At 42.5% G+C, this 22,052-nt stretch overlaps 1 protein-coding gene across 1 annotated transcript; it reads right to left on the bottom strand.

The window, feature by feature from the left end:
* Positions 1-839: 839 nt before the first annotated feature.
* LOC138956891 (complement C1q-like protein 4) lies at positions 840-20,742 on the bottom strand. Its single transcript, XM_070328112.1, has 3 exons — positions 20,615-20,742; positions 9,513-9,695; positions 840-1,613 (listed from the first exon to the last, which is right to left on the bottom strand). The coding sequence occupies exons 2-3, from the start codon at positions 9,664-9,666 to the stop codon at positions 1,174-1,176; spliced, it is 594 nt and encodes a 197-aa protein (XP_070184213.1). The 5' UTR covers positions 9,667-9,695; positions 20,615-20,742; the 3' UTR covers positions 840-1,173.
* Between the last annotated feature and the right edge of the window lie 1,310 nt (positions 20,743-22,052).

Below are 22,052 nucleotides of genomic sequence, written 5' to 3'. Positions count from 1 at the left end.
CCAAACACAAAATGAAACTTCTTTGCAAGAAAACAAGCCTTCGGCTAGTTATCAGCATGAAACAAAAAGTGGTCCATATTAGGAGCCCTTCTCCTAGGTGTGTGTGTGTGTGTGTGTGTGTGTGTGTGTGTGTGTGTGTGTGTGTGTGTGTGTGCGTGTGTGTGTGTGAGGGTGTGTTTGTGTGTATGTGTGTGTGTGTGTGTGAGTATGTGTGTGTGTGTGTGTGTGTGTATGTGTGTGTGTGTGTGTGTGTGTGTGCTTGCGTACGTGCAAGCTTTTGTGTGTGTGTAGGGGAAGGTTGTCTAAAACGGACCACTTTTTGTTTCTTGCTGAACTAGCTTGTTTTCTTGAGAAGAAATTTCATTTTGTGTTTGGTAGGCACTCTCTCTTAGGTAAACCGTTAGGCCTAATTAGAGTGAATTAGCTTTGATAGACATTGAGCAGCAGGTTAACAGAAACTGTATTTGTCACAAAGAATGGTTTAAGTGATTATACCCAAAGGAAAACGGCCCTCAGATTGCTTCCAAAGTTATATCATTAGATTCTGTATAATTTAGGTCTGCGTAATTTGTTATGATACAAATCAAACAAAGAGAGAGAGAAAAAGAGTGAGAGAGAGAGAGAGAGAGTGTGTGTGTGTGTGTGTGTGTGTGTGTGTGTGTGTGTGTGTGTGTGTGTGTGTGTGTGTGTGTGTGTGTGTGCTCGGGTGTGAGTCTCTCTCTCTCTCTCTCTCTCTCTCTCTCTCTCTCTCTCTCTCTCTCTCTCTCTCTCTCTCTCTCTCTCTCTCTCTCATATCACGTACGCGAACATGCAGAAATAGAGAGTAAAAAGACAGTCAGTCAGCTTTGAACAGGAAGCCGGTTTGAGATAAAAGCTGACACCATTTGTAAATTTACGTTTAAGCTGTTTTAAGAGATGTCTTTACACAAAATTCTTCTCAAAATCGGAGTTATAGGTCATTTTTACACACTTGGTATTTAGGCTAAGGTATGTGAAGCAGGCAGTCTATGAACTTCCATACACGCGCAATCGAGAGAGAAAAAAATGTAGGCTATTCTTAACTTTGTCGTTACCATGAAGAACGGCGCAATCGTCAGCATTCTACACAAAAACAGGTCAGCTCACAAACCCTATTTCCCGACAGGGAGGCAACTTTATTTTGTTATCAGCGTGTTAGTCAGCTTTGATAAGAAAGCCAGAGAAAGTGGTGTACGGGGTTTGGAGATGACCAAAATAGACATGAGCTTTGTCATCGGGATTTTTCAGGTAGGCTTCCTGCCCGGCGTCCAGGTGCACAATCGCGTGCATTGATCCGTGGTCCAAGTACCCTGTCCTCAAGTCTGACAGAGTAATGGCCACCATGACGTCTTCCACGTAGATGGCGCCTCGGATTAAATCGTTGGCATTCCCCTTTCCATTTCCTTGGAAGCGCATGATGGAAGCCTGGAAGTCGTAGAGTCCTGACACGGGAGCGGTGAACATCCCGGTCAGCGTGTTGTAGGCGTTACCGATGTTGGTGGCGGCGTGGTTCAGGATGATGGGACTCTGGGCTGCCACGTTGAGCGGGTTCCGAGTGCTCCAGGCGTGAAAGGCCACCGTTATGTTGTTGGATGCTGCCGATAATAAAGCGAGTCAAGGTAAAAACGCTATCATCATCATCGTTATCATCGTCGTCGTCATCATCATCATCATCATCATCGTCGTCATCATCATCATCATTATCATTATCTAAATATTTTCACAAGAGAAGTCTGATGCCGGCGAGTCGAAGATGACAGCCGCATTGGGTTAGTTTGATCTGTGTGTGTGTGTGTGTGTGTGTGTGTGTGTGTGTGTTTGTTTGTGTGTGTGTGTGTGTGTGTGTGTGTGTGTGTGTGTGTGTGTGTGTGTGAGTGAGTGTGTATGTTTCAAATATAAACATATACCTTAACATGCGATTGAGCATACACATATACATACAAATAAACAGTAATACAGACACCTATATTATTAAAGGGTCTGTCTGTCTGTCTGCCCATCCGTCCATCCGCCTGTCCGTCACACTTTTGACCGCTTATAACTCTGGTGTTTTTATAGGCCTGAAATTTGGTATGACATATCTATGGTATATATGTGGGAAAAATTATTCAGCCAATCGCTAAGCAAACACCGGAGTCAATTCAAAACTTAAATAAATGAAAACAAGTCGCGTAAGGCAAAATTACACCATTCAGTCAATCTGTCAAACTCATAGAATGAAACTGAACGCACAGCATTTTTTCACCAAGACCTAAATCTCCGCGGCAAAGAAATCGCTCACTTTTCCCGTGCAACACGAAGTGAAATTGACAAGCCATTAATAGCGCAATAGTGTATTGCGGTAAGCAGGAAAGCGCGCTTTTATATATTCTTTTTAACTTTCTGAGCTTGTTTTGAATACAACATATTATATCTATATGTTTTTGGAATCAGAAAATAATAAAGAATGAGATGAAATCATTTATGGATCGATTTTTTAAATTTTAATCGTAGTACTATGTTAGGAAACGCTACCGTTGCTGAGCTTTGGTTCAGTTTTGTGTGTTGCATGTAGTTGACTTATTTGTACTTGGTGGGAAGGTACCGATATTATATTTTATAAACACAATATTTATGCTTGGACGAGAATGCAGGTGAACTTTCTAGTCCTGTCAAAACAAGTTGTTTACCATGCTGTTTTAGTGTGAGTTCGTGGCGTTCGATCGGATTAAGGGCGTCGGCACCTTTTGATGTACGTCACAGAGAACGTCACCATTCTAGTCCATGGGCGGTTCGCATATAATGTAGTTGTATCATGTTCGGTCTGGAATATTCTCGAGATTGAGTATTTACTATATATGCCAGCGCGATTTGAATGTTAAAAAAGCTTCTATTTGAGTTCTGCTACGTTGTGCAGTTGTATGTATTGAATGCTGAATAAATCCTCGAACTCAATTTGACGAGTTGTTTTCTGCTGCTGCGAAGACGGGCGACGTAGAATAAAAGAACACAACTATACGACGTTTGAGAACTTGTGGCAATCTCAAGTGTCGTGTAACAATTGGGGGCCAAGCCAAGGATCTACGTTTAACGCCAAGGGTTTTCCAGCAACAAGGACCAGTGTCAAGACAGTCACAGGAGGTAGCCATCAATCGGGTGTATCCTGAGGGATCAGTATTGAGACTACGGAACCGTGGATTCGGTGTGACTGGTGAAGAGTTTGGTAATCGCCGCAGCTCGGTACGGTGAGCGACGCCGGAGTGTATCGGGATTACAGAGGTTAGCTGCCGTTTGGACGAGACGGACTTCGTCGCGGAGCTAGTGCATTAATACTACGAAATACGACTGAGGTACGTCGTGTACGTATCGTGAGCAGAGTGCGCCGTCACGTTAGACGAGGAGGGTGGCAGCCTGCGTCTACGAAGGTGAACAGCGACGAGAGAAGCATCGGAGGTGCAGTAGAGACTGTGTTCTTTAGAAGACTACATTCGTCTACGTTCGGGGCTGTGAAAGAATACAGACGAACGCACCGGAAAAGACCAGAATGGCTGAGTTCTGGGCAAAAGGAATTGAACTGGGACTAAAAGGCAAGCAGTTGACGGAGTTCGTCGAGTCCCAGACACGACTGCTGGCGCAGCGTGAAGAAAGACAAGCGCAGCGTGAGCGAGAAGAAAAAGAAAGACAAGCGCAGCGTGAGCGAGAAGAAAAAGAAAGACAAGCGCATCGTGAAGAAAGACAAGCGCAGCGTGAGCGTGAAGAACGACAAGCGCAGCGTGAGCGTGAAGAAAGAGAAAGAGAAGCACAGCGTGAAGAAAGGAAAATGGAACTGAAACGCTTAGAGCTCCAAATAGAAATGGAGACGAAGCGTTTAGAGCTTCAGACAGAAATGGTGCGTGTTCAAAACGAGCACGAGGCACCACGCCAAAGAGATAACCAGCAGCAAATGTTACACAGGGCACCGAAACTTCCAGCATTCGCTGACGGGAAGGACCAGATCGACTGCTACCTTGCAAGATTCGAGAGGTTCGCTGAGAGTGCTAGATGGCAGCGCGACGACTGGGCGATTCAACTCAGCGCACATTTGACTGGGGCAGCACTTGAGGTCTACACTAGACTCTCAAACGATGACGCCAGAGACTATGATGTACTGAAGGAAGCTCTGTTGCGTTGCTACAACTTCACTGAAAGGGGCTACCGTCAACGCTTCCGCGAATGCCAGCCATTGTCTGGAGAGACACCGAGCCAGTTTGTGGAGCGCCTGTCGTCATACCTGCAGAAGTGGGTGGAGTTATCAGGTGAAGAGCAGTCATACGAGAGTCTGCGGGACTTGATCGTGAAGGAGCAGTTCCTTAATGCCTGCCCGAAGGACCTGGCGACCCGCTTGGAAGAGCAAAAACTGCGGGGTTTGAAGGACATTATTGATGCTGCTGAGCGTTATCTCATTGCTCATGGAAGGACCCTGGGGACGTCAAAGTCATCGAAACCTTTCCAGAAGAGCGGGAACCAGGGAAACCAACCTGCCAAGGGACAAACTGAGTCCGCACCATCATCCAATGAAGGGCAGAACATAACGTGTTTCCATTGCAATGCCAAGGGTCACCGAGTCGCCAACTGTCCCCAAAAGAAAAATAACGGAGATGTCAATGACAAAGCGCAAGAACATCGACGGAGATATTACGACAACAAGAGGCAAACGAGTGGCTCGAACCAACAAGTATGTGCGAGCAGCGTCATACTCCCAAGGGCTGCCGAGCAAGTGGATACACCATCGGACGTGGAAGAATGTCTATCTGATGGCCAGCTTCTACTCGCCAATGGCAAGTCAATCTCTGTCGTCGCCAGCGCAGCTGTGTCAGTGTCGAACATGCCCGTGTCGAAGGGATTTGTTGAGAAGCAGGAAGTGACTGTTCTCAGAGATTCGGGCTGCAATGGGGTCATCGTCAAAGAGGATCTGGTGCCAACAGAGAAGTTCACTGGTGACTTCAAGTGGACGCTCATGGCTGACAGCAAATGCGTGAAGGCACCAGTGGCAAAGATCCAGATAGATACTCCATACTTCACCGGAGAAGTTGAGGCCGTCTGCCTGAAGAAGCCCTTGTACGATCTATTAATTGGGAACATTGGGGGTGCGAGACGTCCTGATGACCCTGATGTCGAATGGAGAATGGGCGCAGCTCAGCCTGCTGCTGAGGAGGAAGACCCACTGCCATTCGCGAGTGAAGATATCAGCGAACTGTTACGAGATGACAGAGCAACTGTGCATCGCCGCGACCAGCCGCAGGTTGTAAGCGCTGTGACGACCAGAGCCCAGGCGAAGAAGGACAAAACAACTACGCCACTCAGGGTCACCAACAGTTCTGCAACTGCTGTCGTGGACAGGGATCGGCTGATTCAGCTACAGGAAGCTGATTTGACCTTGACAAAGTACAGGAGTCGTCCTGTCAAGGAGATGACTAAGGGCGAAGGCACTGTGCAGTTTGAAGTGAAGGCCAAGATTCTGTACAGAGTGTTCCAGCACGCGAGAGTCAACGGTGGGAAGCCATTACGTCAAGTTCTGGTGCCTCAACCACTTAGGCGCCAGGTGATGGAGGTGGCCCACGACTCTATAATGGGAGGTCACCTGGGGGTCAAGAAGACATCGGACAGAATCCAGGCTGCGTTTTACTGGCCAGGACTGCATGCAGATGTGACTCGATTCTGCCGATCGTGCGATATTTGCCAGAAAACCATACCTCGAGGAAGGGTCCCGAAAGTGCCGTTGCAGAAGATGCCTTTGATCGACCGACCTTTCAAGAGGGTGGCCATTGACCTCATCGGCGAGATCAAACCGCCAAGTGAAGCGGGTCATCGTTGGGTACTGACCCTGGTAGACTATGCAACCAGGTACCCAGAAGCCGTGCCTCTGAAGAAAATTGACACCGAGACTGTTGCCGAGGCACTTGTGGACATTTTCAGCAGAATTGGGGTTCCTGAAGAGATCCTCACAGACCTGGGGACACAGTTTGTCTCTGAATGCATGGAAGAGGTCAACAGGCTGCTGAGCATTCGTCACTTGACTACGACACCCTATCACCCGATGTGCAATGGGCTGGTCGAAAAATTCAATGCGACGTTGAAGTCCACGCTGAAGAAACTATGCAGTGAGCAGCCAAGGCAGTGGCATCGCTACATCAATGCCTTGCTGTTTGCATACAGGGAGGTGCCACAAGAGTCCACTGGATTCTCCCCGTTCGAGCTGATGTACGGGCGGACCGTGAGAGGTCCGATGCAAATACTAAAGGAATTGTGGACGAAAGATGTGGACACACCTGAAGTGAAGAACAGTTACCAGTACGTGTTCGAGTTGCGAGAGAAACTGGAGGAGACTCTCGAGATTGCGAGAGAAAACTTGAGAAAGTCTCAGGATAGCGGAAAGCACTACTACGACCGCAAAGCCGTAAACAGGAAGTTTACACCAGGTAACAAAGTGCTGATACTGCTTCCCACTGATCACAACAAACTACTGATGCAGTGGAAAGGCCCATACGAGGTTGAGGCCGTGGTAGGGATCAACGACTACAAGGTGAATGTCGGCAAGAAGTCCAAGATCTACCACGCTAACCTCCTGAAACTGTATGTGGAGAGACCTCCGGAAGCAGTACAGGTCGCAGCAAGTGTGGAAGAACCAGCCGAACTAGACGAGTTCGATGGTGAGGAACTACTGGAGTTGGGAGACCTCCACAAGAAAGAGGGAGTGGATGACGTCAAGCTAGGACCTGACCTGACAGAAGATCAGCAGAAGGAGCTGCATGATTTTATGGGCGACTTCACCCATAGGTTCTCTGATGTTCCAGGCTCTACGTCCTTGGTCGAACATGAAGTCCACCTCACATCTGACGTTCCTGTTCGGTCAAAACCATACCCTATCCCGTTTCAGGCTCGGGAATCCTTGAAGAAGGACATCGACAACATGTTGAAGATGGGGGTCATCCGTGAGTCATCATCCCCTTACTCATCTCCCGTTGTTGTGGTCAAGAAGAAAGACGGCACAAACAGGGTATGCATTGACTTCAGGAAAGTGAATAAGATCACCGTGTTTGACCCTGAACCAATGCCGACGGCGGCTGATCTGTTCCGACGGTTGACTGGCAGTAAGATCTTCTCAAAGATCGATCTCAGCAAGGGATATTGGCAGATTCCTGTGCGCGAAGAGGACATACCAAAGACCGCCTTTGCAACTCCAGACGGAACGTATGAGTGCCTGCGGATGCCTTTTGGCATGGTGAACAGTGGTGCTACCCTGAAGAGGGGAATGCGAAAAATGCTCAAAGGAATGAAGAATGTTGTGTACTACTGGGATGATCTGCTAGTCCACACGGAGACCTTTGCGGAGCATCTGGAGACTTTGAGGGAACTGTTTTCCCGCCTGACAAAAGCCAATCTGACCGTGAGACCCAGCAAGTGCATTTTGGGGACCGACAACGTTGACTTCATAGGTCATTCACTGAAGGAAGGTCAAAAGGGGCTTTTGTTGGAAAACGTCACCAAGATCCTCAATGCGCCACGTCCTGAAACCAAGAAGCAGGTGCGATCCTTCCTTGGATTGGCTGGGTACTACAGAGAGTTCATTCCAAACTTCGCCGCCATAACGGCGCCTTTGTCGGACATGACCCGAAAAGGATGCCCCAACCGAATACTCTGGGGACCAGCTCAGGAGAAGGCATACCAGACCGTGCGCGACCTGATGTCACGAGACCCGGTGCTACGCCTTCCTGATATTGCCAAGGAGTTCATTTTGCGTACAGACGCATCGGACGAAGGGATCGGCGCCATGCTGATGCAAGAGCATGGAGGTAAACCGTTTCCGGTCAGCTATGCCAGCAAGAAGCTGTCAGGAGCCGAGAAGAACTACTCGACCATGGAGAAAGAGTGTTTAGCCATCGTGTGGGGAATCAAGAAATTTGAACTCTACCTCCAAGGGGTGAAATTCGTGCTTCAGACTGATCACAAACCCCTCACCTACCTGAACTCTGCGAAGTTCGTGAATAATCGTATCATGAGGTGGGTGATGTACTTGCAGAACTTTGATATGCGAGTGGAATCGATCAAGGGTTCAGACAATGTTGGAGCAGATTTTCTCAGCCGAGTATGTGAGTAAAACGGTGTTCATTCTCCAACAGACTAATGTACATACCTGGATTTCAATCTGTTATGTATACATAATATGTGTACAGGTAGCGTTTCAATGATTGAAAGAAATTAGGTAAATTTCTTCTGGTGTTGGGGGTAATGTTAGGAAACGCTACCGTTGCTGAGCTTTGGTTCAGTTTTGTGTGTTGCATGTAGTTGACTTATTTGTACTTTGTGGGAAGGTACCGATATTATATTTTATAAACACAATATTTATGCTTGGACGAGAATGCAGGTGAACTTTCTAGTCCTGTCAAAACAAGTTGTTTACCATGCTGTTTTAGTGTGAGTTCGTGGCGTTCGATCGGATTAAGGGCGTCGGCACCTTTTGATGTACGTCACAGAGAACGTCACCATTCTAGTCCATGGGCGGTTCGCATATAATGTAGTTGTATCATGTTCGGTCTGGAATATTCTCGAGATTGAGTATTTACTATATATGCCAGCGCGATTTGAATGTTAAAAAAGCTTCTATTTGAGTTCTGCTACGTTGTGCAGTTGTATGTATTGAATGCTGAATAAATCCTCGAACTCAATTTGACGAGTTGTTTTCTGCTGCTGCGAAGACGGGCGACGTAGAATAAAAGAACACAACTATACGACGTTTGAGAACTTGTGGCAATCTCAAGTGTCGCGTAACATACTAATTAACCTATTTTTGTTAATTGTAATCACATTTTAAGATTAAATATATATATTTTCATATTTAGAATTTGATGAAGAATACGATGCCAACAATTTTAAATCTGTTTGCATAAAATTGATTTTAATAACAACTTCAATGAGCAAACGAATTAACTAATTTTTAAGCTTTCGAGCTGCAATGCAATCGCACAGTCCGAACTCCGTCAAAGATTGCATGACCAAAATGTCAACAAATTTGGTGGAAAAATAAGAGCGTGACAGTGCCGCCTCAACTTTCACAAAAAGCCGGATATGACGTCAAGAAAGACATGTATCGAAAAAAAGAAAAAATGGTGTTGAGATATCATACCCAGGAATTTTCATGTGAAGTTTAATGAAGATCGGTCCAGTAGTGTTCTCTGAAGCGCTCTACACACACACACACACACACACACACACACACACACACACACTTACACACACACACACACACACTCACATACACATATATATATATACGTACATACATACACACATACACCGCGACCCTCATGTCGATTTCCCGTCTATGTTAAAACATTTAGTCAAAATTTGACTGAATGTAAAAAAAAAGTGTTTGCAGAAAATCAAATGAACGTTCAATTGCCTCGACAAAGGTAACAAAGGTAGCCAATTAATTAAGAAGCGCAACGACAGAAAAAAGACATATCAGTGCAACTTACCCGTAAGTTGACTGGTCCTGGCTTTCAAGGCCTGAATCTCGGCATTCATGGTGGCAAACTGTTGAGACAACGTCATCCATGCGTCTTCATCCGCCATGACTCGTCCTTGAATAAGAAGCACACACACCAGGCTGGAGATAACCGCAGACTTCATCTTGACACACGTACTTGTCTCTGGTCACTCTGCAAAAGATAGTTCTTTCTCGATACATGTTTGAGAACCCAACAGAAATCGATCTTTCTTTCATGTACTTAGACGTTGCTTGTGGCTTGTCCTTCTCAAATCAGTCTATGAATTGTTTTCTCAGAAAATGTTGAAAAAGACTAACAGAAGTTGTTCTTTTTTGTTATACCTAGATTTTCCAGGTGTCTTATGGCTCTGAATTCAGATGATGATTTTTTCGACGATAATTTGCACACACAAAAACAACATCAGCTCTTTCTTGTTCCCGGATTTTGCGCTGGGGCTTGCAACCCTAAATTAAGGGCCGACCAGACTTGGACGCCGTTTTACGGTATATGCGCCGCAGGCCGTTTTGTGCGTCGCGCGGGATTTTGCCGAGTGGCCACACATCGACGACTTTTTTCACAACGCGTATCAGTGGAGCGGAAGCGTCAAGGTCACCTGACAGGAAGCTTCAGTTGCATCGACTGCCACGCCGCGAGCGGTTGACGTCATCGCTCTGGTTTGCTCTGATTGGTCAAATTTACGTCGTTCTATGTCTGTGTCAGAGAAATTAGAACACGTTCTATTCTTCTGCAGATAACGCTACGCGATCATAGCCCGCCGCGGCGTACCCAGCGGGACCGTTTTGAGCATAAGTCAAATGTGGACAGGGTCAGCCTGGAGTGTCTGGACAGGCCTTCCAGTAGTTTTCTCTGAATGGCTCTACACATACATACACACAGACCCACAGACCCACAAACAGACACACGTACTACGTAGGCCCTACACCACAACCCTAGTCACGATTCCACATCTAAGTTAAAACATTTAGTCAAAACTTGACAATATGTAAAAATAAAATAAAAATAAAAAATAAAAAAATATTTCGTGTGGTCGTTATAGACAAAGGGTTGGTGGTGGACAAGCTTTCATTGGACAGGTTTGATTGCACGATCGGACTAAAGATTCAAACATATACGACACCGATTGGCTTCAAGGGAGCCCGGGTAGCCCAGGTGGTGGACTTGTGATCCTAGGGTCGCGGGTTCGAATCTCGGCCGGGGCCCAGATATGTCATATACTACAACAACAAAAGTTCAGGGAAAGATAGAAACGCTTACTTGCGTTGCAACTTTCAAAACATTTAAGAGTATTTCGCAGTCGGCTGCAGGTCGGAAAATTACATATGAAAATCCGGACGAGGAAGTAAACTTTACCAAAACATTATTGCGAGAAATGTCGCGACAAAACTGCCGGTTGTTGTTCTGTTTCTACCTCAAATGCACTCGACATCTGCATGAGTAGGAATAGCATAGAACACAAAATACGCATGCTACCTTAACAAGACAACATGTTCTAGGTAGATAATGTTTGACTTTCTTCTCTCATGTAAAAGTTGCAAAGTTGCCTGTTTTGATTTTTCGTCGATTTTTCATGGGTCCCTTCCGGTTTTGTTGCTGTCGATTGTTGGGATACCCTTATTTGATGAGCGGTGGGGTGGGGGTGGTTATTCTTGGTATAATTATTGCAGTATGTCACACGCATTCCTTCTTTGCCACTACTAAAGCAAACGTGTGCAAGATTGTATGTTACACGCTTTGATGCCGAAATCAATTATTTTGATTATGCATTTATTTCTGAAAAATGTTACCTTCACATACATTCAGTCACTACCTTAAACACTTATGTTTTCAGTATTCATTTCAAGTGATCACGAACGTAGAAAAATGGGTATCAAAGTGTTGTTACATTTTGTTGTGCATTCTGAATAGTGTGCCAACAGGCCTTGGTCAGTCAACCACGTTTTATCTGTGTACTTTGTGTTTGACGGAAAAAGAATAACACCAACCCCGTTCTCCTGTATATAACTGAAAGCCACATTTTCTTCTTCATTCAATTTCTGTTTTCAAAAGCTTCGTCAACTTTCCACTTACACGACAAGCTCCCTTTACCAAGCTTCAATTAAGAACCCTGAATACGAAAGGTCAAAACAAAACAATAGGTACTACTTTCACTATCGTCGTCTGCAACGAAAACCGAAAATGGTGAAAAATATTCTTTCAAAACGGCACTGTAAAAACCATCAACATCACTGTGAGAAAATAAACAATACAAACACAACCAGTTCCCCTGTGGAACATTTCGGGTGGACTTTCCCACGACCTGACCTACAAAAATCCTCCGTGTTCGTTCGCGCTTTGCATTCAATCTGTGTTAGTGCGCGTGTGTGTTTGTGTGTTTAGCTTTCGTTGGTATGTGCTGTTTGGTTCAAAATAAGTTTATCTTTTTTCATTGAAAGATTCAGAAACGTTGGTTGATACTTTGTTGAATGCATTCAACCAGAAAAGACATGAAACGCATTGAATCTATCTTCTGCGCGCATGCGTGTGTAGGTTATGTGTAAAAGGGCAATTGTGTTTTTCAGTCTTGTTTTGTGCCTGTTATTTCATCCCCAAAAAATCATTTCTGTCTTTCTATGCCTATGCTGTGAGACATAATCGCTATTACGAGTTAGTCGTGTGACAGAGAGTTTTCTTGCACACTCGACTGCTGCTGTCTCACTTCGGCTACGCCGTCGTGAGACATCTACAGTCTCGTGTGCAAGAAAACTCTCTGTCACACGACTAACTCGTAATAGCGGGTAATGTTACTGATTATCAGTAAACCTCAAAATGAATTTATGACAGTGATGTCACCCATCTCCAGTTAGTTAATTACACTGGCGACGGGTGACAGCACAGTCCGTCATCTTTTGAACAATTTCTTAAAGCCATATGTACTCGATGACTATACACGCTAATTGCTTTACCAACAGCTGGAGACATGCTAAATTAAGTTCCCTGCAAAACATTGTGGTCTAGGACCCCTTCAATGTTGAGATATGTTAATTTTCATTTTGATCTGGATCGTCCTATTTATAGATTTGCCAACAGAGGTAGCGTTGACGCAAGGGAAATAACTCCGCGTCTTTGTTTACATCCAAAGTTTTTGAGACTCTAAAACAAGCTGTAATGCATGTATATGGTCCGCGCATGGCGACATATCGTCATTACATGGTCTTATGGTGCGTTTGACATCGATTATGGGCAAACTACACTTTGTAAACACGGGAGCGCGTACATATGCCTTTAAAATTACTTCTCAATGTTTCCCAAACAAACAAACAGTTGTGATGATAGATACTGGATAAATAATGTAGTTGAATGTGCATCTTGTACGTGATTGGGCTTTTGTTAATTTCTACATTTGTTTCCCCTGTTAATGCTGATACAACAGTTGGTGTTTAGTTTAAAGCGAACAAATGGTTTTGTCTTAACATGTTCATCATGCACATCACTTTGTAAATTTGTTTATTTGCAATTTTTTTACTTTTTTTTTGTGAGACGCCCAGAACCATGATAGGATTTGAGATATATACAAACCCTTGTTATTCTTCTTCTTCTTCTTCTTCTTCTTCTTCTTCTTCTTCTTATTATTATTATTATTATTATTTGTTTTTGTTTTATCAATATATTTTTTTTTATTTATGATTAATATTACCATTATCAGTATATAAGAAACTGCAATTTAAAAAAATACGTTAAAAAATCAAAAATAACATCGAACACATTTCACGCTTCGATTTAACTCCTGTTTCCATCTCGTCACAGACACAGCGAAGCAGAAACGCTTTTGGCGGCCTTATCGCTTCACACCTAAGCAGTCAAGTGTCATTAAGTGCGTCGCTGACCAATTCACACCTCTGGGTGAAAATTGACAATAAATTGGCCACGATAGACGCTGTCGGAGAACAGAAGTAGCTCGCTGACTGTCTGATTTTTTCCGAGCTTATAAAACCTCTCTGGGCAATAAGATGTAGACTATCTTGGGATCAAGGCAGAGTTTGTTTGTTACGTGTAAGGATTACCCAAATGACAAGCAGACAAGCAAACAATACATAATTCGTTTGATCTTAGTGAGGTTATCGTTCCGACTAGTTGCTGTATATACTGTAAATTGGAGTGTTCCACTTTTGAACACATTTTTAAGACACCTGTTGTGAACACTGTATGAATTACTCTTTTACAAAAGTAACACACATGAATAACACAAACTAAATAGTGTTTACCATTTGTGCTACTTATGGCCAGTAGAATTAAACACACTTCTCCAACTAATTATTGCGACAAATTACGAGTGGTCAACGTCTCTTCGCGTTGACGTCAAAGATTGCATGAGGCTTTTGGAGAGTACAAGAATCAATCTGAAGCCTCTTTAATTTGAAGGAGTCTCTCTCTCTCTCTCTCTCTCTCTCTCTCTCTCTCTCTCTCTCTCTCTCTCTCTCTCTCTCTCTCTCTCTCTCACTATGATCTCTCTTGCTTGTTTTGTCTTTAGCGTTTTACTAGTTAATAAAAATGTGTCTTCACTGTAAATAGCTACCTCCCCATCCCTCCCCTCTCACCCAACCCCCCCCCCCCCCCCATCTTGTCTAAAAATGTGAAGGGGAGAGGTGATGGAGGTTGAATAGGAGTTTCGGTGTGCTTTAATTGGTAGTCATTTGTTCAGCCGAGTTATCTACCTTCCTTGAACAGTTTATGATTTACCTGGTCGGACAGATTGTTTGATCAACTGACCAGGCAAAGTGATTACCAAAGCCATGCTAGCTGCTACCTTGGTTAAAGTTAACGTAACTCGAGAACGGCGGTCTTCTTTTGATTTCTCAGGAAGCAGCGCGAACGAGTACACTTCACACGTTCGAGTTGTGCTTGGTTTGACCATAAACATTATCTTGTCAAGGACGTCGTAAATTGCCCCTCGGTGAAAACAGCTGGTATTATGTGCAAGTCGGTTTAGTTCAATGATATTTTAGCAAACAGACACCGATGAAGATATAAATGCACGTTTGCTCAAGGGGACTTCCGAAGGATTTTAATAGAAATGCGCGCAGCAGAATGTATATGGCCTTTCTGATTCCCTATTGAAAACATTTAATAGATCCCTTGACTTTGGATATGACAAGAAAATATCCGGCGCATTTACGTGATTTGTAAATCACGGGGCGATTGTTTTACATTTTTACAAATCACGGGTTAACACGCTCGCATATTTTGTGTTCTGTGCTATTCCTTCTAATGCAGGTGTCGATCACACGTGCGGTCAAAAACGGGAGTTTTTGCGTTAATTACTAGGGGCATTATGCCAAAAAGTGCTGTATGTCAGCAAAGACTTGGTAGTTTGCTTTGAAACTTTCCAACTATTTTGACTACATACTACATGTACTACGGGTAGTATCATAGACAAATTGAACGAAATGACATGGTAATTGATACCTTAATTTGGGTGCGTAATTTGTCGCAAATTTTTTTGGGCGAAGTTTGTTTAATTCAACTGGTAAAAGTAGCACAAATGGTAAACACTATTTAGTGTGTGTTATTCATGTGTGTTATTTTTGTAAAAGAGTAATTCATTCAGTGTTCACAACAGGTGTTTTAAAATGTGTTTAAAAGTGGAACACTCCTGTTTACAGTATATACAGCAACTTATTCGGAACGATAACCTCGATCAGATCAAACGAATTATGTCTTGTTTGCTTGTCATGTGGGTAATCCTTAAAAGTAAAAAAAAAAAACCCTGCCTTGACCCCAAGGTAGTCCACATCCCACAGCCCAGATGTAATAAAAGCTCGGAAAAAAATCAGCAAGCTACTTCTGTTCTCCGACAGGGCCTATTTCTCCCACAGGAAAGCTAGCAGCAACAGAGTCGCGCTACTCCAAAGTCAAGGAATATATTAGATTTTTCCTCTCTCATTACTTTATTGTCCCATCACTAGGAAATTCGGGCGCTTCCTCTCAGAGGAAAGCTAGCAGCAACAAAGTCGCGATACCCCAAAATCTATTAGATTGTTTTGTCATTACTTTATTGTCCCATCGCTGGGAAATTCGGGTCGCTTTCTCACAGAGGAAAGCTAGCAGCAACAAAGTCGCGCTACCCCAAATTCAAGGGTTTTATTAGATTTGTTTAATTTCTTTTCATTACTTTATTGTCCCATCGCTTGAAAATTCGGGTTTGTTTTCTTTGTTATGCTAAAAATCGTAATATTTTATCTATCGGGTCCAAACCAACCCCCACCACCAGGCTCTAAACAATAAATACTATTAATATTAAAAGGCATGCATTACTTTGTGGAATGCGATATATTTACATTTTTACAAATCGCGGTTTTAGGTTCGACGTAAATGTGTACGTTTTTACATTTTTTACAAATCACAGGTTAACAGAGCTTGCTAAACAACACATGTTTTAGAGAAATCATTGATTTGAATTTCTCCTTGTATGTAAAAGTTGCAATTTTTGTTCATTTTTAAATGGTCCCTTCTGTTTTTGTCCGGTCGAATTTGAAGGTACCCCTATTGGAGCGGCGGTCACGTGATCCCAGAAAAAAATCTTCAATTCGAAAGGTGATTAAGAAAAAAAAGTCGATTGAACGGCCTATCTGGCCTATATTTTATCTGGCATAGAAAGATTGAATAAAATGGCGTGGGAATTAATGCTTTAATGTGGGGACGGGGTGGGGGGGGGGGGGGGGGGGGCTATTTGGTGGTATGATACTCTACTTTGATGGATTAATTGCACATGATATTGTTTGATGCTGCCCTACATGTCAACCGGCATAATGGGCAGTAAGTAATATTTTGCGTTGTGTTTAGGATCTATTAAAAATTAAGAACTCACTATTAATTATAAAGACAAAATATTGAAGGCGGGAGTAAAGGTGTACAAAGCACAACGGAGCGGGAGTAGAGGTAGAAGAGGAGGGAGGGGGCGAGGGTTGCAGCGAAAAAGGAAGCTTTCAGGTTCCTAAATGGGGACTTTCGTCCTAGCTGGGGACTGATTTTAGCTTCAGTCTTGTTTGCTGTAAGCTTACCATACTTTCTTCGGTTGTGTGAAGAGATCTAAGTGCGGACAAAGCAAACAAGTCGCGTAATAATAATAATAATAATAAATGAGCATTTATATAGCGCAACATCATAACTTTACAATTATGCTCTTTGCGCTTGACACATTTAAAATTAAAACACAGTTATACAAGCATTTACATCTACATTCATAGTCAACAACGCTTAAATTAAAAGCATACACCACCAAACATAGATTACAAAAGATTCTTCCACTTACTAAGTAATAAAAACATGAATAAAATAGGTAGTGAATGTAACACATGCAAAACCTAACTTGTTTTGAACATGTACATAAAGCTAGGTTAGTAGTTAAAGGGAAGAAACTGTTGTTTTTGGGTAATGTGAATATTGATTGTTACCTCCCTTTAATTAGTGTTTTCAACTTGGCTACTCAGTTTATATTTTTGGATTTAGATAACATTGTTCAAGCTGTTTCAAAAGTGTTTTTGATTAGGTATTAATTATAAACTTTAATAAGTCGTAAAGATATTTTATTTCATTTTAAGATATTTATTGTTAGAAAATCTTCCAGTTCGGATTTTAGAGTTTTAGCGTCATTTCCGACCTTTGCTTGAGAAGTCGCCAAGATGGTGCGAAACCTCTGGAGAACATTTTGGTTCTAAATCAGGTGAATACTGATTTGTATATTGTCATCTGCTTGAAGTATGATCAGTTATTAGTTTAGCAAGATGAATATTATAAATTGGAGTGGTTATTTTTGTAAATCTGTTCCGAAACTGAAATATTTGTAATTTGACCATGTGGTGGGTTTTTTGACAGAAGCACCTGTCACAGAAATGGTGCAGACTATTTGTATGTTTGGTTGTAGTTTCTGTATGAAGTGTCTAGACGGAACGATAAATGTGTCACTGATGTTTTGAAGTCAAATAGGGTTTAGGTTTTGTAAAAAAAAATTAGTTTTGGATTATAATTTGAAATTTGAAGTAAAAGAAAGTTTTGCGCATGCGCGGGAATAACCGAAAGCGCATTGCATATTTGGAAAGTTGGCTGCCGCTGTTTTATGGAAACAATTGTTTGTGACTAGTGTTTTATTTGAGATGTTTGAGGTGAGATTTCAATTCCAAGTGATTTAGACGTTGTGAGTTGAAGAAGCTTGTTCATAATGGTCAGTTTATCACTGCAGATAAATGTGATTATGTATGGGTACTTCTTGTAGCTAGTTTTGAGATTGTAACAATGGTGGAGTGGAACACATGTGATGTGTGGTATTGTTACAAAGAAGAACAAAGATGGTTAGTCACTGTCTTGTAGGATAACATATAGTCTTTCTGTTTCTGTCAATGAAGATGGAATTGATCACAGTAGGCAAAATGTTACTCCTGTGTTAGGAAGAAGATTTGCTATTTATAGTTGGTAAATAGTAAATGATGTCTAAATATCAGCTGTTTCTAGTTGATAATGTGGAATGATAGAATGATAGTGGTGTGTTGGAACACAGTAACTATGTGGTAATTATTAATCATAATTACTAGCCTCTAGAAACATTGGTTAAGTATGATTTGTGTTTTGTTGTGTGGTAATAAGAAAAACGTTGTGTTTAATTTCAGAGCCAACCAGTCTGGGTTTCACATTACAAGTCTGACTGAGTGGTTTGTGTTCTGAGATTTTGGTGAAGCACCTTACGAACACTGGGTTTTTAGGTTTGAGTTTTAACTGGGTTTAGTTTGTTAAGTTTAACACTGGTTTGTTAGTTTTTGTATTCCATTCTTGGAAGTTTGTATTTTGTTGTTGAAAAAGAAAAGACAAGAATAAAAGGAGTTTGAAACATATATTTCTGTATTTGTGTTATTCATTTAACACATAAAATCCCCTACCCCCTTTCTTAACATAATTGAATTTGTCTAAATATAACTTGAAAAGTCAAGAGTGTTACATGAAAAATCACTAAAACAACAAATACACTACATGTAGCCTACTGATGGACTGAGAAAACAAAATCAGGGGTTGTATTTCTTGAAGAGGTGCGTTTTAAGTGCTCGTTTGAATGCTTGGGGTGACTGAGAGTGGCGGATGTGAAAGGGGAGAGAATTCCATTGTGTGGGTGCGCAGAAAGTAAAAGTGCGTTGTCCGTATGTTTTGGTTTTGGTGTGTGGAATGGTAAGGATGCGACAGTCAGAAGAGGCACGGAGTTGTCTTGCTGGAGAATAGACGGTGAGGAGTTCAGAGAAGTAAGCAGGAGACGAGCCAGAAAAGAAGTTAAAGCAGAGGGTGGACAGTTTGTAGTCAATGCGGGCTTGAATAGGTAACCAGTGCAGTGTGTGAAGAAGTGGTGTTGCGTGATCTCGTTTTCGTGCTTTGAGAATGAGGCGTGCTGCCGAGTTTTGGACTTTTTGTAGTTTATGCAGGAGGTACAGAGGACAGCCAGAGAGAAGAGAGTTGCAGTAGTCAAGTTTAGAAAGAACAAAGGCACAGACAAGAGTGTTAGTTGTTTGAGAGGAGAGTGTGTGGCGAATGGTGCTGATCTTACGAAGCTCAAAATAAGCTGCTCTACAGACTAAAGATATATGTTTGTTAAGGGTCATGTCAGATGAAAGGGTGAATCCAAGGCTTTTAGCTGATGGTGAGAAAAGAATGTCGATGTTGCCTATTTGAACAGAAACAGGTTGGGGAGAGGGAAATGTAGTGTTCTTCTTTTTGCACAGTAAGACTTCAGTCTTATCATCATTCAGCTTAAGTTTGTTATCGACCATCCAAGATTTAACATCAGTGATGCATGTCTGAATGGTCTGGATGGCGGAATGTGTCTCTGCAGGGGGACTGGGTTTATACAGCTGGGTGTCATCAGCAAAAGACTGATTTAAAACAGAATGGTTTTGAATCAGTGTGGAGAGGGGCTTAGGGTGCATGATGAAAAGGATGGGACCGAGTACTGAACCTTGAAGAACGCCGAAAGAAAGTGGGGCTGGAGCAGACATCTGGCCATCGACAAGCACAGCCTGAGTCCTGCCAATGAGATAGGACTCAAGCCATGCTAGCGGTGGACCGGAGATGCCGTACAGAGTCTGAAGTCTATGGAGAAGCGTGACATGGTCAATCGTAAGGCGAAATTACTACATTTAGTCAAGCTGTGGAACTCACAGAATGAAACTGAACGCACTGCATTTTTTCACACTGACCGTATAGTAGTCCGCCGCTAGTGCAAAAGGCAGTAAAAGTGACAAGCCTGTTTAGCGCGGTAGCGGTTGCGCTGTGCTGCATAGTACACTTTACTGTACCTCTCTTCGTTTTAACTTTCTGAGCGTGTTTTTAATCCAAACATATCATATCTATATGTTTTTGGAATCAGGAACCGACAAGGAATAAGATGAAATTGTTTTTAAAACGATTTCGGACATTTTATTTTAATCATAATTTTTATATTTTTAATTTTCAGAGCTTGTTTTTAATCCGAATATAACATATTTATATGTTTCTGGAATCAGAACATGATGAAGAATAAAATAAAAGTAATTTTGGATCGTTTTATACAAAAATAATTTTAATTACAATTTTTAGATTTTTAATGACCAAAGTCAATAATTAATTTTTAAGTCTCCATGCTGAAATGCAATACCGAAGTCCGGCCTTCGTCGAAGATTGCTTGGCCAAAATTTTAATCAATTTTATTGAAAAATGAAGGTGTGACAGTGCCGCCTCAACTTTTACAAAAAGCCGGATATGACGTCATAAAAGACATTTATCGAAAAAATGAAAAAAACATCTGGGGATATTCATACCCAGAAACTCTCATGTAAAATGTCATAAAGATCGGTTCAGTAGTTTACTCTGAATCGCTCTACACACACACACGCACAGACACACGCACACACGCACGCACAGAGACACACACACACACACACACACACACACACACACACACACACACACACACTCATACACCACGACCCTCGTCTCGATATGTTAAAACATTTAGTCAAAACTTGACTAAATGTAAAAAGCGTCTATCGTGATTTATTTAAAGAATAAAGTTTCCGTACCTTGGAAGGTTGCTCTTGAGTTTTCTACACACGGGAAGGTGACTCGCTTTGGTTCCTCTGCTCGACTCTGCCGTGATGTTCGTTGGAAGGTGACTTATATACCATCGAGAATATCCAGCGTCTGTGGGCGAGTTACAGTGATGCACGAGTCTGTCAAAGAAAATGTATTGTTTGCTGAATACACGAATAATGAGCTGATGATGTTATCACGCCGTCGAAGTGAAATGAAAAATACAGATTGTCTTCCAGTCATTGTGTCCAACAAACGAGTTTTTTTGCACCCAACTCAAAATGATAGTGCTTCGACACTTTTCTGACATTCTTCGTGTTTTACGTGGAGTGATTCGCGCAGGCGAACGGGTTGACAAATATTCCTACGCACCTAACGAGGGACGTACAGTATCCGGGACTCTCCTCATATTAAGTCGTTTATTTACAGCTAGTTTCCTAACTTATAGCTGCTGTCGCTGGAGGCATGCCGTTTTCGAATTCAGCATGCTCTATTAAACGAAGATTGTTGATGCCGACAGTCTACTGTACTACCGTACGAGGGCTGTTCAATTATTATTTAGACTCTAGGTTCCTGGCGACATGGCGTTCAATACAATACAATATTATGCCGTCAAAATATTGACTGTCGAGAGGCTTGACATAAAAAATGAAGTTCCAGTGTGATGTCGTTTTCACAGAATTTACTCAGAAAAATCGCGATTTTCGAGCCAAGACTTACAATAACTACACACAAGTTGTGTGAAGCGATATAAAAAGATTTAGTCAAGCTGTCGGCATCAAAGCAAAAGATTAACACTAAAAAAAAAAGTCATCAACTGACAAACAGTACTAAAATGGTTTCTGAATCACCCAACGCCAACTGACAAATTGTACTAAAATGGTTTCTGAATCACCTAACGCCAACTGACAAACTGTACTATTATGGTTTCCCTATCACCAAACGCCACCTGAAAAACTGTACTAAAATGGTTTCCCATTCCCATTTCCTGCGATTTAAAACAGGAAAAAAAGGATGAAGGGAACATTGTAACACACGCAATTTAAGCGCTATTTTCTGTGCTCTCTCTCTCTCGCTCTCTCGCTCTCTCTTGCTCTCTCTCTCTCCCTCTCTCCCTCTCTCTCGCTCTCTCTCTCTCTCTCTTTCTCTCTCCCTCTCTCTCTCTCTTTTTCTCTCTCTTTGTTTCTCTTTGTTTCTCAATCTGTTTATCTGTTTGTGTCTCTCCCCCTCGGTCTCTCCCCCTCGGTCTCTCCCTCTTTCCGCTTTTCCTGCTCTCTCTTTCTCTCTCTCATCGAGCAGTATACGGTGTAGGGACACCGTTACAAAAAAAGACAAACAAAAACAATCTGTGTCTCTCTGTCAACATAGTATCAAGTCCGATGGCACTTAAACAAACACGCGACGCACGCGTTGGTGGCGAAAGCGGAC

Source organism: Littorina saxatilis, linkage group LG2, assembly GCF_037325665.1.
Source record: "Littorina saxatilis isolate snail1 linkage group LG2, US_GU_Lsax_2.0, whole genome shotgun sequence".
In the NCBI taxonomy this organism is placed as follows: domain Eukaryota; kingdom Metazoa; phylum Mollusca; class Gastropoda; order Littorinimorpha; family Littorinidae; genus Littorina; species Littorina saxatilis.
The sequence above is the reverse complement of the archived record's forward strand: the minus strand, read 5'-3'. Positions and strand labels throughout refer to the sequence as shown.